Below are 18129 nucleotides of genomic sequence, written 5' to 3'. Positions count from 1 at the left end.
GAAATTTTCTATATTTGTAGTTTCTATCCTACCTATTTAGGACTCAGTGATGAAATTTCTGTGTCACAAGTCCTCATTAGGTATTTGCTACCTTCAACCTTTCTGTTCCCACATAATGCCTTTGTTTCTATTCTTCCCGTGATTATAAAATTGCATCTTTAACCTTTCCTTCAAAGTGTCATGTGGGTTAAACATTTATTAGAAGATGGCATTGGGGTGAGCGATTAAAAGTCCATATGATGAATACAATTAAAATATTAAACACATTATTTTGGTCTATTAAAAAGGGAAAAGAACTCAAGGCAAAAATCCATAATTGAGTAATGATTGGAGCATTTCCAGTAGAATTCCTTTTTAAAAGTTGTAAAAAGTTATTATTTGTACAGGTTTCTGGAAGCTGTTTGCATGAATTGGGTCTCAGCAGGTTGGAACGTACGTGTCTTGATGTACCATTGACTTGATGAGACACTGTTTTTTTTTTCTGATGAAGAGTATTCAAGTAAAATGTTTAAATGAACTGTTACCTCATCATCCCAAAGATCTAGTTTGAATATCCCTCCTGTGACTCTCTTACCCATCCTGGTTCATTTTTTTATAATAATTTTAATCTTTTGATTGTTGTTGTACATAGCAGAGTGGAAGCTCAGTGAGAGAAGTGACTTTTTTTAAACTGTGGTGTCCCTACAGTATTTCCTAGAGTAAACACTAAATACCCTTGAGCAAATAATGATCTTCGTCTTTTTAGGCAGTAAGATCAAAACATGCTGCTAATTTATTTTTTTAGTACAAAAAGGTAAATTTAGTTCCATGTAATATCACCTTTCCAGTAACAATATAATTTATTTACACACACAGCACAGTTTGTCCCCCACAAAAAAGAATCATGCTATAAATGTACACCATTTTGCAACTTCCTTTCTTCATCTAACATGGCATGATGGTATGATAGTGTTTTATCGTACAAATAAAACGTATTTACGATGTAATAGGCCCATCTTGATGGACAGTGTGGTTTCAGTCTTATAGGCCCAGAATCACTTATCTATAGTTTCAAAAACTAAACTTCCAAAACCTAAAGGCCTTCCCCTCCTGTCTGTTCCTCCTTCCCTCCTCCCCATCTCCTGTTTCCCTTACCTCTCCTCAATAACCCTTGGTGTTTAAACACTTCTTGAATTCACCAAAAGCTCTTTATAGTCTTTATTTACCCAACTTGGTGTGAATATTTTCTTATGTCTGATTTAGATGTATCAGTGTTTGAGTCTCTAGTGTTTCCCAGATCCTGCAAGGGGGCCGTGGTGAGCTCTGGGAACTAATACATGTTATACCTACATACAGTTTTTCTGAAAGTCAAAGCTCCAAATTTTAAAATGCATCTGTTGCCCAAAAGTTCTGATGAGCATATTTGGAAAACAGTCTTTTCATGCTTATGCAGGTATCTTTAGTTAAACTCCTAGAAGTAATTCCAAAGTGTGTAGTATATACCTTTGGGAATTAGAGGGAAAAGCAGTAATATAATTAAAAAAAAGAGAGAGATATGGAATTAGAGTTTTGTAGTACTTGGGATTTTCAGTAGTATTTATAGATTTTTGCAGACTGGTTTAAATGCATATTCCTGATCATTCTTTCCATTTTTATTTTAAAAACTTCTTTTAAAGGTTTATCTATTTATTTTAGTAGGGTGTTGGGCAGGGAGGTCCAAGGGTGAGGGAGAGAGAAACCCAAGCAGACTCTGCACTAAATATGGAGCCCATCTTCGTGGCTTGATCTCACAAACCTGAGATCAGATCTGAGCCAAAACCTACTTCACTGACTGCACCACCCAGGCACCCCCAATCATTCTTATAATTTTCATAAAAACTTTTTAATATGGAACAAAGGTTGTTTTGAAAACCGTAATTTATTTAACTGATCTTCAGGCAATTTCAATTTATTTCTAAAGTTTTATTGTCACAGAGAACAGATGACAAAAACTATGAACTGATACGGAGTACAATAAAGCAAAAATCCACCAAATATTGGGAAAAAATGTTTTAAAAATGCTTAAATACACAAGCTTATAAAACATCCACAGTGCATGAAAATCACCAATATTTGAAAAGAGGGTTTGGGGATTTGCTTTTTTGACTGAATTGTCTCATCTGTCAAATCCAGTTTGGCTTGATTGTCTTCTATCTGGCCCCTGGTTTTATTCAGGAGAAACAGTACCGAATTAGTGACTGGTTTTGTTTTGTGAAATATTGAGTGACATCCATTATATGGAAATTTATAAAGCAGTCCTTACCCCTTTATTGCAAACAAACCCAGAAGATAGTACCCTGCGTTACAATTTAGTCTCTTTTTTAAAGTTGACCCTGAGACTGATTTCATTATATGTGTATGTCAAGTGGGGGCTGTTAACACTTTAAATAACTTAGTTTACCAGGCTCTTCCCAGCAGCAGCAACAATGCAGAAGACAAAAAATGCAACATCGTAGACTTGTATTTTTTATTGCACTTAACTGAGGCTGAGGAAAGACAGGAAATAAAGAGATTTCACTTGATAAGTACCTCCCTGAAAACAACAGCAACCACTATGGTTTGGGATACTTTTAGCTATAAAATAATACATTTATAATGAAAACATTTTGAAATGTGTACTATACACAGATGTAGGAAGGAAAAAAAAATCCCATACTCCTACCACTTGCAACCATTCTTAATATTTTAGTGTACTTGTGCTCTGACTCTTATATACATGCATTTTTTGCATACTTGAAATTGTACAACACAAAATACCTTTTTAAAAACTGGCACTTTCTCCCTTTTAACTCTGTCAATACTATTGTAGTTAAAAATAGTCATCAGCATTTTCTTGATTGTAAGAATGATGAATGTGGAAAATTAAGAAAATACAACATGGAGGAAGGACAAAATTAAAATCATCTTAAATTCATTAAGCATTATTAATATTTGGTATATTTTAAGATTTTTTTCTATATCTATGTAATATATATCTTTACATTGCTGAAATCATACTGCATTTCCTCATCAATAAAATCATAAGCATAGTCTTCATAGAACTATTTGAAAATACTCCTTCAAATATGTGGATGAATACTTTTATCCCAGAAAACTGGGAGAAAATAAGAAAGTACAGAAGAGGGGTGCCTGGGTGGCTCAGGTGGTTAGGCAACTGCCTTCAGCTCAGGTCAGGATCCCAGTATGGTGGGATCTAGTCCTGTATCAGGCTTCCTGCTCGGCAAGGAGCCTGCTTCTCCCTCTTCCACTCCCCCTGCTTGTGCTCCACTCTCGCTGTGTCTCTGTCTCTGTCAAATAAATAAATCTTAAAAAAAAAAAAGTATAGAAGAAAATAAAAATAGTTGGTAAATCTCACCACCAACATTAACAGCTGATACTCTTTTGGCGTATTTATCAACTTGGTTTTTAAAAATTCATACATTTACATTTTTATGAAAATAATATGGTGCTGGTTTGGGGGGGTGTTGTGTTTTGTTTTGTTTTTTTTTTTTTAATATTTTATTTATTTATTTGACAGAGATAGATCACAAGTAGGCAGAGAGGCAGGCAGAGAGAGGAAGAAGCAGGCTCCCTGCTGAGCAGAGAGCCTGATGCGGGGCTCGATCCCAGGACCCCGAGATCATGACCCCAGCCAAAGGCAGAGGCTTAACCCTCTGAGCCACCCAGGTGCCCCTGTTTTGTTTGTTTTTTTAGGATTTTTTTTTTTTGCAGAGGGAGAGCCTCTCAAGCAGACTACCTGTTGAGCACCGAGCCTGACCTGGGGCTCGATCTCAGGACCCCAAGATAAGACCCGAGCCAAACCAAGAACTGGAGGCTTAACCAACTGAGCCACCCAGGCGCCCCAAGTGTTGTTTTTTAAACAATAAATTGAATGTATTTCATGGATGCTTCAGAATGTCTGCCGCAGACATTTAGATGTGTTTAAAGTTTTATATACATTTTCAATTAGCAATAATCGCGCCTCGGATAAACCTCATTGGCTACGATACGGCCACTGCGCAAAGCTTATATATACGTTTTAATGTACTTCCCAGATGCTTCTAAATGTCTCCTCTAGACATTTACATTGTTATTTCACTGAATATATTTTTGGATACTGTTTTTTCTGTATTCTTTAAAACATGTTCTAAAATAAATTCACCGTTGTAGAGTTACTATGTCAAAAGATAAAAGCATTTGTAGGGTTCTCGACATGATTAAAAAGAGACAATTTCAAAAGAATTATATCAATTTCTGATCCTGTCAGCAATTCATTGCAGATTTTTGTTTTGTTTTGTTTTTAGAGAGAGATCATGTAAAGGGGGGGCAGCGAGGAAGAGGGAGAGAGAGAATCCAAGCAGGCCCCATGCTCAGTGCAGTGTGCCCCACATGAGGCTTGATCCCCCAACCCCGAAGTCATGACCCGAGGCCAAAATCAAGAGTTGCATGCCTAACTTACTGAGCCACTCAGGTGCCCCTCGTTGCAGTTTTTATGCTCTTTTCCAATTACAGTTTAAATTATAATTTAATGGACTTTGTTTCAAGGTCACTTTCTAGTGTTCTCATGCAGGGATGAAATAGAGTAGAAGTTGGTATGTTAATCTGTCAATGAAACATTCTGTAGGAAGTGTTTGTTATTAGTAATTGGGAGATACTTAGTCACAGGAACTCTTCTGCCTAGGATGTGTCAGAGGAGGTGTGGGGGAAATCAGCTCCAAATAGAAAGTAAGGAAATGAGTTCTGGCTATGAGACAGGCCTTGGCAATTTTATCCCTTCCTTGTCTTTCCTTTCCTGCCCATTTTCCACTTGCCCTGTGGATAGCCCTGGGAAAGTTATTCTCTGTTCCCAAACTGTCTCTTTCCATGCTTTCCCAATTACGTTTGAGGGTGGACTTTTCCCAGTGAGTGTCCTGAAAGCACCTGGCTTTAACATAAAGAATGTGAGAATGAAAAGCTGACTTCATATACAAAGAAAGCAGAGATCCAAGGCCCCACATGGGACCCTGGATTAAAGAATTGTATTTTATATACTCTTTATGTAGAAGATGTGTATATGTATGTGATAATTATACATATGTTTACATATAATAGTTTGGACTAAATGAACATCTGACCCTTATCACATGCTAAGTTTTATTGTGGTTATGTTTCTATTGCTTTGGTAGAAATATTCCAGCCTAGGTGGTCCCCAGACTTCCAGCACTGTGTTGCTGGGTCACCGTGCCTATCCCCAGCGCCTCCCAGTTTGGTTTCCCATCCAAATACTCAGGGCTCTCCTGCTTTTGATAATAAGGATCAGGGCTCCCATCCAGTGCCTCCTTGCACTCCCCCAGCTATAAGATGCCCTTACACAGAACAAAGCTTATTTGGGGTCCCTAAAGAACCATTTAAGTGCAGCCCAGATATCTATAATTTTCCATATTTTTTTTCTCTTTTAAGGGCTCATTGTAAAATTCTTTTTACTTTTTTTCTTTCCTTTTTAAAAAAAAATTATTTGTCAGAAAGAGAGAGAGGGAGCACAAGCAGGGGGAGCAGCAGAGGGAGAAGCTCCCACTGAGCAAGGAGCCCGATGCAGGACTCGATCCCAGGACGCTGGGATCATGACCTCAGCCCAAGGAGTCCCTCTTACTCTTTTTCTGCTATCATTTTTCTTTCTCAAACTCTTCCCTCTTTTTCTAATTATATCCTGGAGGGACAGCTTAGGTATGTTGGAACTAAATGTCTCATGCTATGATGTACATGAAAGAAATACATATCCTGTTCTATATTTTTGCTGAAGGGAAACAGGCAATTGGCCAAGGATTGCTACATAATCAGTGGTTTATGTACACATCCACTCTGCTATCCTCACTATGCCAGCAGCCCCCCTGCTTTGTGGGTGGGAGCACTCAAGCTCCATACAGGGGCCGTTAGCAGAGTAGACAAAAGTCTTGAGGGAGCTGCGTCCTGTTTTGAGAGAGAAGTGCGTCCTGGTGTTCTGATGTAGCTGAAGGTTCCTGGATTATTTGCTCTTGCTGAATGGGTTGGATTTGGTTCTAAAGCGCCTCCTTTTCCCTAGCAGACCGTATCTGTTGGCAGTCATTTTGATTATTCAGACGCTTAGTCACTAATATTTATGAAGACAATAATTAAACATAATGATATATAAACCAGATTTCTTTATTTCCTCCAGATGAAAAAAAAATTTTTTTTTGAAGATTTTACTTATTTATTTGACAGAGAGAGAGGGAACACAAGCAGGAGGAGCAGGAGAGGTAGAAGCAGGCTTCCCGTCGAGCAGGGAGCCGGAAGTGGGCCTTGCTCCCAGGACCCTGGGAACATGACCTGAGCCTAAGGCAGACGCTTAACAACTGAGCCACCCAGGCACCCCGGAAGAATTTTTAATATGCCAGCTTTCTGGTAATAACTATGGAAATGTGTACTTTGTGACAGTTTCTCTTTAATTCATTGGGATAAATGAAAATTCAAGAGGTAAACATTTTTAGATGTATTTCAGAAACCAACATGACACTGAAATTGTTGCATTCCTGTAAATTGTTAAAATAGCATTGTTAGACTCAGGATTTTAATCTTTTAAGTTACTTTTTTTCTGCATTTTGTGCTAATCCTTCTGTTGGGTTGGGTTTGGAAATCTGGGTCCCTCTTCAAAGACCCAAAATTAGAATAAACATAGGATAAACATAAATCACCATTATTGGGTTTTTTGCAGAAACAAAATCCTAGATTAGGAGCATTGGTCAAATAAGCGCTTTTGAGAAACAAGTAATGTATTTGAATACAACATAGCAGCTTACATTCTGAGAGACACTGGAGCCAAATAGAGTGACCTTAATGGCTTTGGTGAAAGTATTGCTTTTTATAGCCTCATACCATTTGAAAGCAGTGGCTTGTTCGGCCAGTCATGCAAAAGAACATTTTTGTGGCTGGCGCAAGAAAATGAGAAATGTAGGCATTATACAGACCTTTCTGGGTCTTCCACCGTCCCTTTCCTTTCCTATTTTTTCTTTGCCTTATAGTGAAAGCCGTGCTCTACCTTGAGGAACCCAGGTGGCTGGAACACAGGACTTTTTTTTTTTAAAACACAAAGACGTGCCTTACCTTTATCCTCCCCACGCACCTTTGACCTCTCCCGAAGGCTGTATAACCCCACACCCACATCCGAACAAGCAGACGGGGCAAACCTGCTGAAGGTGCAGATTCTAGAAGCTTCCTTCTTAATTTTTCAGCGCTTAATTCTGGCTACGAGGAAGTGCCTGCCCCCCTAAATCTCTCAGGTTGTGTGTGTTAAGCTATTTCTTGAACCTGTTTGTTGGCACAGCACTAAGCAGAAATACAATAACCCTGTATTTTAAATAAGTATCGAAACTAGACTTTAGACCTCTTCAAGGAAATTGTATTGGAGTGTATCTGGGTGTCATTTCCCCAACATCGCTGGGGACTGAGTCAGGTTCCGGTTCTTCCGCCTCTGTCCCCTGCTGTAACCACAGTATGTCCCAACTGCAACCGCCTGGTTCAGGGCTTCTCCTGAAGCCTCACCTTGGCCTCCAGCCCCCAGCCAGATCCATTAAGTCCCTTCCGTCGTTCTTGCTTGCAAGTGATTTTCACTCAAATCTCAAAGTGGTAATATTCTAGTAAACAGCAAGCGAAGTTTCAAGATATTGTTTTTAAATACCCATTTAAATAGGCTATGAAATTGTATTAAATATCCTCACAGTTTGGTCACCATGTGGTAGAGGGAGAGATCAACAAGTCTATTTTTTTTTCTTTTTTCTTTTTTTAATGTTTTATTTCTTTATTTGCAATAGTGTGAAAGCGAGAGAGCTCACAGAGGGAGGTGGGGGAAGCAGATTCCCAGCTGAGCAGAGAGCCCAGTGTGGGGCTCGATCCCAGGACCCTAGGATCATGACCTGAGCCTAAGGCAGACACTTAATTGACTGAGCCACCCAGGGTCCTTGATAGGTATATTTCTAAGTAATATGAAGGATACGGAATAAAGAAGCTTTATTAGAGAATCATGAAATTATTTTTAAGGAACTGTTCTTTTTTTTCCTTCTCATTTTTTTAATCACAGTTTTCCAGTAACCAGATATGCTTCCAAATCTAAAATACATATTTGGTTTTGTCGATGAGGGAGTACACTGTTGACTGTGATCTATTTACTTAATTAGAAGGAGGTCTTCTAATACCATTTAGAATACGTTGTGTGGTTTGGAGAGTACGTGAAACTGTTCGACTCGGCTTCTACTTACTTTTAGACCTGCCATGTGTTCTTCAGAGAAAATGCAAGCTCCAATATCAGACTTAAATATATTTTGAAAATATTAAGTGGAGTTTTTGCGGTTCCCAGAAAAGCCCTCATTTCAATAGGTAATTTGTGCTCCTAGTCCACAGTACTAAGTATTAAAACCCAAGGGAATCAGTTTCTAGGTATAGAAATCTTTGGGGGCAAAGAAAGAAACAGAGGAATGTAGAAGCAGGTAATCACCGCTGTTGTTCAGTGTGGCTGTAGATACAACCTTTCCGATCAAGCCCCAGGGTGTTGATTCTAAACAAGATCTGGCTGCTTTTGTTTGACAATTAAACAGGGATCTGTAGTGCCAGTCCTGAGGGGAGGGGGCACGGGAATGAGGCTAGCGACCAAACATCTATCCTAATTATGGTGTAATTACGGCTCAGGTTATCAAGAGCACACATTTCTGTTTAAACGAGAGGGACTTCTTTTGCTCACGTGCTAAAGTAGAGAAGCATTTTTTACACCAAGGCAAGACTTCAATCCAGTTCATTCTCTGAGACTACGGGTTTATCATACTTCACTGGCAGTGAGTTCAGAAAAGTTGAGTGGGAGGTAGAAAACTCTAGCCTCGTTTATGAAACACTGAAAACACCTGATAAAGGAGGAAGGCAAGACCAAGGGCGTCCCTCTATCCCCACCCTCTGGGAACTCTACGCATTCCTAGATGTATCCAGAATGGAGGTGGGGAGAGGGTCTTAGGGCAAGCACAAGCCAGCCTTTGGGCAAAGTGCTTGATGTGTCCCCAGCTCTACCCCTTCACTCTAGAAAGTCTGGTTTAGAGTAATCTAAAGGAAGTTAAAAAGGTGTTTTAAATACCCCCTTGTCTGTGACCTCGTTTTACAGCCCTCTTCTCTGTGCAGGTGCCTGGTCTGTCGGTCAGTGTCTGTCCATGTACCTATCTTTCTAGTGTGTCTATCTAACCTGTCTACACACTGATTCAGTTACTCATTTATCTGCCTCACCACATGTTCCACATTGTCCCACACATTGTTCTTTGTCTTTCCCTGTGACTCCATCTCTCCAAGTCCCCTATTCTCCTATTGGAGAACCTCAGTCCCTCAACCCCAGGATGGCAGTTTGTCTTTCAAAACACACTGGAATCAGATCTGATCATTAGAGTTCTGCAGAAGAGCAGCTTGGGGTACCAAGCTTGGGTGGCTCAGTTGGTTAAGCATCCAGCTCTTGGTTTCAGCTCAGGTCATGATCTCAGGGTCATGAGATTGAGCCCCGCACCAGGCTATGCGCTCAATGAGGAGTATGTTGAGATTCTGTCTGCCTCTAGCCCTCCTGGGTGCTCGCTCACAATCTCTCCCCTCCCCCCCAATAAATAAATAAACCTTTAAGAAAAAAAAGCAGCTAGAAAATAGAGCCCAGATTTTAAAACATCCTATGGAACGTTTTGCAAGTCAAAGCTTAGGGAAGCTACTTTATTGTATCAAACTTAGGTCAGAAACAATTAATGCCAGCTGAGAACTACTCCCCTTCTCAAGCTGCACTGTGGCCTGGAGATGGTCCCTTCTTGTGAAATACTCCCAGTCCCACGGTTTATTGTTTTCCAATTTACGTAGCTAATATTTGCTCGGCGTAAATAAGTATTCCTTTCAAAAGGTTTTAAAATTGTCTACCTCACCAGTTAAAGTGACCGTGTGTGTGTGTGTGTGTGTGTGTGTGTGTGTGTGTGTGAGAAAGAAACAGACCATCTTGTTCTCTTTGAATACAACTCAGTAAATTCTGATTAATTATGTCAGAGAAAATCCAACTTTTTTTTTTGTCACTTCATACCATTTAGTTACGGGAAGGGTTTTTTTTTTTTTTTTGGAGCATAGTTGACACAAATTTTCTTAAGTAGTTTGATTTTCATTGGTTGGTTCTTGATTTTGTCTGTGGAAAACTTAGACAATGCACATTGCAAAATCACTACTAAAGAAGTCCTCAAGTAGTGAGGACTGGCCTTGACAGGGAGACTTGAGCCTGGAAATGTAATAACAGAGTGTGGACTAGCCCTTGGTTTTCTGGTTCCTTAGAAACAACTTATCTCCAGGCTGTATTTTTTTTTAAGAAGCTTAATGGGGGTTATTACTCACATAGTATAAAATTCATTTACACTTAATTTCTATACTAATTTATACTAAAATTCATTTATAAAATTCATTAAGGGCACAATTAAATGATTTTTTTAATAAATTTACAGAAATGTGCAACCATCATGTCTAATGTAGGACCTTTCCATCCCCCCAAAAGAAACTTCCAGCCCATTTGCAGTCCCTCTGCATTCCCACCAGCAGCCCCAAGCAACCACTGCTGTAGGTTGGATCTTTCTCTTCTAACAATGGGGTACGGAACTAATGTCCAGCCTTCCCTAATAAGGGATGGTAAATCAGCACCAGAAATCAAAACATCTGTCTTCTATCCAAGCATATCTCTCCCCAAATTCAGAAGTTCGGTTTTATCTTTTAGATTTAAAAAAGTGTTTGTTTTTTTTTCCACTCCATTCTCAGAATGTTTTCAGCCTACAAAGCCTGCCCATTTCCCTAGTTTTAAGTCTGTCATTGCACCTATACAGACAGGGGACCTAGTGGCAGCATAAAGACATGCTAGAAAGGTCTGACACGTGCTCATGTTACTTTTTTGGGGAAAGTATTTCACAAAAATACATGATAATTTGTTAGTAATTATTTTCTTTCTTTTCAGTTTTCAGAAACTCATTAGTGAAAATATTTAGCACATTTTGTGAGTGCTTGAAATAGAGCCCTGTGACTGATAGGATGCCCTTGTTATCTGCAAGCATATTATTACTTACTCACTTTAGATGAGTTTTATAAGGAAGCTAGGCTCTGAGATTGTTAATTAAGAAAAGCTAAGATGTCTTGGTCTCTGGAAGAACACTATGGGCATGTAATATCTTAGCTAAAATGGATCTTATTAATATAAAGTGATAAAAACTTAAATCATAGGTTATTAGTAACAGTAGCTATAGTTACATTATAGGTGTGAATAATGGGAAATGCTTAATTGGCACCTTTCCCCTCACCTCTCCCACAAGAGGGGTGAATTATAAATATTAAATTTTTTCTAAGTGTTAACAAATTTTTGCAAAATTACAGATTTAAAAATGCCTCCGATGTTATCTAGGAGACTTTCCTATGTATTTACGTATCTCTTTTTAAAAAAAGCTCATAACTAATTATCATTTATTTATTCATTCATTCATTCATTCTTTTATTTATTTACTTGCTGACTGTATTGTTGACGTCTTACATGTACTGGCACTGGAGGTGGTGGTGTGCCGCTAAGAACAGGAGCTCCTTGGGCTCCTGGGGGGTCTCAGTCAGTTAAGCATCTGACTCTTGATTTTGGCTCAGGTCGTGATCTCAGGGTCATGAGATCAAGCCCCGGGTCAGGTTCTGCACACTGAAGAGTCTGATTGAGATCTCCCTCTCGTCTACCCCACCCCACCACCACCACCCCCTCGATTCTCGAAATAAATACATAATAAAATCTTAAGGGGAAAAAAAAAGAAAAAGGGCTCCTGAGGTGAGAGTCCTGCTTCCAGTCTGGGCTCTTTTCCTTCTACCTGTCTGACCTTGAGGATCTCATTTTATCTCAGTTTCTTTAAAATACTTCCTCCAGTTATAATGAGGATTAATTAGGTAGGTAGTATTTTCTGAGAACTATGTGTGGCTGTTTTGTTCTACAACTTGACTTTTTAATGGCTCTATGGTTTTGACAACTAAGTTTTTTTAAGTCTGAGAAAGCTTTTATGTGTGTTAAGAAACTTACCAGGTGTTTATTTCCATGGATTTTCAATTCAATAAAATTGTTTCAAGACCTAGTTTTTCCTAAGCCTTTAAGCTCCATGTATAAATTTCTTTTATTCATAATTCCAACTTGCAGATGTTAAATGCATTTTCTCTCATCGGTGTCCAACGTCTTTCCTCAACAGATGACCTCTTTCTAAACATTAAAATCCATATTTCAGTTCAGATAAATTTCTTTAATTTTTAAAGTATATTTACATATTTAATATGTCTTCTCAACCACTGCAAATGCATGACGAGGCTGACATACAAGTCTAGCCAGCAGAGCATTTCTGAGCCCTTTGACGGGAGCTCATGTCTATACTCAGTCCCCGCGCCAGGACGCCATCAGTGAGCTATGGGTCAGGACTGCCGACAAGATACGTGCGTCACGAGTTTCACACTTGTACCTTTTCTGATAGCCTTGAGTATCTATCACATGGCCCCTTTCCCATTTAAAAACCATAACCTCTGATGTGAATTATTGAGATTCCTCGTCTCCTACTCAGTGCTAAGTTTGTATTTAATCGGATAATGCGTCCTTCTTATGTAGTATTTATATACTTGTCTCATACTTTTATCATTACTATCTCAAACATAATATTTTATAATGTTACGATAACTATAAGTCATTTAACTAATCCCCTGTTGACGGATATTTAGATTATTTTCAATTTTCTATTCTACATGACTGTTGAAAACATACTTGTAGAAATATGTTGTGTACATTCTTATTCCCTCTGGGTGAACTCAGAGTAGAATAACTGGGTGCCATTACCGCATAATTACTTAATGTCACGTAGCCTAATACCTACCAGTGTGAACCTTGGAATCCTTTTATCAAATTACAGGTAAAATCTTATCGACATTATTAAGGGGAAATGACTAATGTATGTATGAACATGGTATTACAAAATAGAGGTGACAAAAATGAAATAGAAGCTAATAACGTGTTTTCTTGTAATTTGACAAAAAAAGATTCTAAACTTCGCTTAGGGGTGGAAAGAGGAGTAACAGTGGAAGATTTTTTCTACTAGGTAGTCGGCACACATACGATGTGCTCCTGGCATTGAAGAACGTGGCTCTACAGAGGTTTCTGTTCCCTTATTGAATACTTTCTCCCCCCAAAACCAAGTGGATATTGATTTGTATCAAACGCCTTTTTAACTTCACTCCAGATAATCCTGTCTTTTCTGTTTACATGTTTGTGTTTTATTACAGCCCTTTCCTAACTGGAAAACTTAATTGCATTTCTAGAATGCATCATCCTTTGTTTCCCCACCAAAAACCTAACCATATCAGTGTACTAAAACTTTCAGAGTTTTGCACTTGCCTTCAAAGGAAGATTAGTCTATAGAGGTCTTTAACTTTTAAAATAGTCTCTAGGTTAGCTTCTGATATTTTGCAATGTAAGAGGACTTGAAAAGCTTTTCATCTGCCTTGTGCTCTGGCATTAGTACCCTGGACAGATAAACTGATGGGATTGCCATCCACCGAGAGAAACTCCTGTGGCTTTTGTCACTTTCCCAGATACTTACGGGTGGGAAAGGATCACCATAGGAATGAATATGTTGTACTCGTCATCTTTCCTTTTTTAAGATTTTATCTATTTATTTGACAGAGATCACAAGTAGGCAGAGAGGGAAAGGCAGGCTCCATGCTGACCAGTGAGCCTGATGCGGCGCTCAATCCCAGGACCCTGAGATCATGACCTAAGCTGAAGGCAGAGGCTTTAACCCACTGAGCCACCCAGGCGCCCCAGTACTCGTCATCTTGATGACGATCATTGTGTCCTAAGATTGGTTGACACAGGGTGAGTGTGCTCTGTATATTCAGTCTTCTTAATGAGATCCCAAGGAAAATATCAATCTTACTACTAATGACGATAAATGGGCTTTGCATTCACGAAGTGCTCTTACTCCCGGGAGCACAAATCTCTTCATGATTAATTATTTCAGTCATCCTCACAGTTGTCCCATGAGGTGGGTGGCTGAGTGCTTCCTCTTAGGGGGAAAAAAAAAAAAAAAAAAAAAAAAAACCAAACAGGTAACTAATTGGATTTTCTTCGGTTCTACATTCTATGTTCTAGAACTGGGTAGCTACCTTATAAAGACCGCCAGTATGTCCCCCAGTGGACCTGGGCTTCAAAAATCTCAAGCTTGTTTCGCATACAAACACCAGGCTAGGAGCAGATGTGGAGTAGTAAAGTTGGAGGGAATTTTGAGGAGTTTGGTAAGGCGCTCTGTGTGGATTAGCCTGAACTTGATGAAGACAGGCAATGGCCGACTTCGTGTTTGGGCATCTCTGTTAGAAGTGGTAATCCCTGGTGTCAGAGGTTTGTTTCTGCAAATACCTTACTGAGGCACCTCTTCACTGTCTTTACCCTTCCTACCACATTGTGTTGGGATCTTACAAAGAATATCTGTCAATCCTGGTCTCCCAAGAGGGGCACTAGTCCCTTCTCATCCTTCTCTAGCATATTAGTGTCTGTGGCTTTGCACAGGGACCAGAGAAAGGTGTGATGTCTGCTTCTCAGAGATAATCTCTTAGCCCATCTCCATCCTCCAGTGACCCTCCATTGCTCTGCAGGTCGACTTTCATCGTGCTTTCACTTCCCCGAAAAAGGGCAGTGCCTCTCTGTGGACACATCCTGTCAGGGGAGCAGGGATCCAACTAAAACTACGTTTGGTTTGTTTGTGTTTTGTTTTGTTGGAAGATTTATTTGAGAGACAAAAAAAGAAGATCATAGGGAGGGAGGGAGAGAGAATCCCAAGCAAACTCCACCCTGAGTACGGAACTGGACTTGGGGTTCGGTCTCAGGACCCTGCGTTCACGACCTGAGCTGAAACCAAGAGTCGGATGCTTAACCGGCTGTGCCACCCAGATGACCCTAGAACTACATTTTTTTTTTTTTTTAAGATTTTATTTGTCAGGGACAGAGGGAGAGAGAGCGAGCGAGCACAGGCAGACAGAGAGGCAGGCAGAGGTAGAGGGAGAAGCAGGTTCCCTGCCAAGCAAGGAGCCCAATGTGGGACTCGATCCCAGGATGCTGGGATCATGACCTGAGCCGAAGGCAGCTTAACCCACTGAAGGCAGAGGCTTTAACCAACTGAGCCACCCAGGTGTCCCTAAAACTACATTTTTACCTAGTGATCATTCCCCAGTAGTTTTTTGGTCACTTGCATTCTGGCTCTTCAGTTAGACTACAAGCTCTTTGGATTGAAAGTTCAGGTCAGCCGTGTTTTTTAAGCTCTTTTTAATTGCCACCCCATTGCTCCCTCAGCTCTGGGGGTTTCAGATGCACAGTAGACACTTGTGGTCACTCTATTTGCTGTCCATCCTGTCAACAAATACTGCTTATAGTTATTGACTATGCCATTTTAACTTTCCCCCTTTTTCTTTCATTAAAGAAAGGCTTACTTTAATTTTTTTACCCCCCTCTCCCTATTTTTTCCTAAAGTTCCCCTGAAAGGGAGGCCTTTAAAATTATGCTTAAGTTGCACAGTGTACTCAGGGTGGGGACTAATTATGAGGTCTGGAAACTTCTTCAGGTGGCTGGGTTCTGCAGCAGGGACTAAAATACGGCTTTCCTAAATTGAGAACAGCTGGGGCTGTGTTGCCGCCCAGTATAAAAGAGTTGGTGCTGGTGCTCCGTGTTGCAAAGTCTTTGCTCTCTGTGGAGCCTGGGGAAGCTTGAGCCAAAGATACCCTCTCCTCCTCTGTGTCCTGGTGGTGAGTGCCGGCAGCGGGTCCTCTGGGCGTCAAGTTTCTGTTGCCTGGTAGATCTTGCGGTGGCTGTCCCGGAATGTTGTTCCTTTCTAATTTTCCATGCCAATCGTAGGATTTTGCCTTTCGAGGAATAAGTAGAATTCGTTCCCTCAATGAGACATAGCTAACGCTTTCTTTTTTCTCTGTATTATTTTGAAGGCTGTCAGCTTTCCTAGTGTAGAGCGTGTGGCTGTCTCTACCTATCAAAGGATAAACTGAGGCAATACCATTTAAGTGTCTTGAATGTGTGGTTCTTGAATCTGTTCTGGAAAGTAGTCACTTGAGAAGGCTCCAGTTTTTTCAGGGGGAAATAAAAAACGGACTTGACAAATGGAGAGAATGAGTGTTATCCATTCCATGTGAGCAACTCATCCCAGTTTTGTGTTCTTCCAGGTTCATGGAAAGCAGCAGTCTTAGGAAAGAGTGATGTGATCTCTGGAGAGGTTCTAGCTTATTATGACTTCATGGTTAGTAACAAGTAATAGTGTCTGGTGAAGGGTTTGCAAAGTTGGGTCCTGACTTTTATTTAAAGAAATTTTAAAGGAATTGATGATTAAAATGTTTCTATTTATACTGACATCAGCTCAAAAAGAGACAAGAACTCCAAGATAAAATAACTCCATATTTTACAAATAAACTCCATCTCAACAATGTTAACCATGTTCTGACGATATATTTTCAAAGCAAATGGCTCTGGTATTTGCTTCCTTATGTTAATAATGTTTTTTGTTTTGGATGGTTGACAATTGGACAAGCGCAGTTTCTGAACATAGTTTTTGTTTTCTTTTTGCAGGTGGGATAGTAACACCTCTGGGAGAAAGAAAATTGTCTTCCTCTCTCGAAGGTGGTGAGTGGACCACAGGCGGCTACATGGAGGGAACAGTGATCAGATGGTTCCCTTCTACATTTTGTGCTAGGAAACAAAATCAGTTATAGGAATCCATGTTGATCTCGGAAGTAGAAGGATTTAGAAAAGTTAAGTTTGCACAAAAACCAAGAACTTTCCCATCTCCTTTTTGATCTGAAGACTGGGGGACAATGGATATTATAGAGACAGCAAAACTCGAAGAACATATGGAAAATCAAACCAATGATCCCGCAAACACTTACACGAGACCTGCTGAACCTGCTGAAGAAGAAAACAAAAATGGCAACAGTAAACCTAAGAGCTTATCCAATGGGTTGCGAAAGGGCACCAAAAAGTACCCGGACTATATCCAGATTGCTATGCCCACTGAATCCAGGAACAAATTCCCCCTGGAGTGGTGGAAAACAGGCATTGCCTTCGTGTACGCCCTCTTCAACCTCGTCCTAACCACCGTCATGATCACGGTTGTACACGAAAGGGTACCTCCCAAGGAGCTCAGCCCCCCGCTACCAGACAAGTTTTTTGATTACATTGATCGGGTAAAATGGGCATTTTCTGTATCAGAAATCAATGGGATTATATTAGTTGGATTATGGATCACCCAGTGGCTGTTTCTGAGATACAAGTAAGTAGGCTTCCCCATTTGGTGGGGAGGGCTTACCCTACATGTGTGTTTGAGGGGGTAGATGTGTAATTGAAATGGTCTTTCTCGGTTTTGTCTGATAAATTCAGTCCTATCCGGGCATTCGATGACGGGAAGCAACAGAAGGATCTACCGTGTTGAATAAATAAGCATTTATTGAGCAACAGTGTATGAGAGGTAACCATCAGGACATTCCAGATGTACTATGGTTGGTGATTCAGAGTTGACGAATTTAAGGTGCAGTCCAGGGTTTCAGGCTCCTTGGTGCTGTGGGATCTGCATGATAAATCAAGAGACTTAGAAAGGAACAACATTCCCTTCATCATGCTTTTGTTATTTTAGGCTTTTAACAGGTGGGGAATGGAGTGGCTGGGAAATTTCCTCTGTTAACTCATAATGTGACAGGTGGTTTGGTCTGTAGTCAATAGCATTCTCTGAGTTCACAAATTTTACATTTCTTTCCTGTAGCCTGTTGGCAATCGAGTCACAAGAGTTTAAGAAACTGCATTTAGGCGTGGGTCCCCGCAGTTTGGGTTTTAGGTTTCTAAAGTAAGCGTGCTGTCCAGCTTCCCTGTGGCACCACAAAGGACCTCTTATTTCACCAGTTTCGGTCTCCCTGTTTTGGAACAGGGGCAATCAGGAAGGAGTGAGGCCACACACTTTTGCTTTAAAGATGCTTAAAAATAGGACATAGCTCTGAAGTGGTTATTTTTGCTTCCCTGTGAGATCTGACTGCTAGTCCATAAAAACAAGGCCCCTCAAT

At 40.1% G+C, this 18129-nt stretch overlaps 1 protein-coding gene and 1 non-coding gene across 6 annotated transcripts in view; one reads left to right on the top strand and one right to left on the bottom strand.

Annotated features, from left to right (window-relative positions):
• The window catches only part of SGMS2 (sphingomyelin synthase 2), an 80027-nt gene that overhangs the window by 45702 nt on the left and 16196 nt on the right, over positions 1 to 18129 (top strand). For 3 of the 5 annotated variants that reach the window (XM_032860285.1, XM_032860287.1, XM_032860293.1), the window contains exon 2: positions 16649 to 17348. In XM_032860285.1, coding sequence (XP_032716176.1) covers positions 16894 to 17348 — 455 coding nt within the window. In that variant the 5' untranslated portion in view covers positions 16649 to 16893. Of the gene's footprint in view, positions 1 to 14187; positions 14320 to 16258; positions 16552 to 16648; positions 17349 to 18129 lie in introns of those variants that run through there. The other 2 variants (XM_032860286.1, XM_032860296.1) reach the window with 2 other exon arrangements.
• On the bottom strand, positions 3878 to 4024 carry LOC116871987. Its single transcript, XR_004383574.1, has one exon. It is a non-coding gene; the product is annotated as a U4 spliceosomal RNA (small nuclear RNA).

The sequence above is a fragment of the Lontra canadensis genome, unplaced genomic scaffold (genome assembly GCF_010015895.1).
Source record: "Lontra canadensis isolate GAN:19392208 unplaced genomic scaffold, GSC_riverotter_1.0 scaffold1, whole genome shotgun sequence".
Lineage (NCBI taxonomy): Eukaryota > Metazoa > Chordata > Mammalia > Carnivora > Mustelidae > Lontra > Lontra canadensis.
This window is presented reverse-complemented; position numbering and strand designations above follow the sequence as displayed.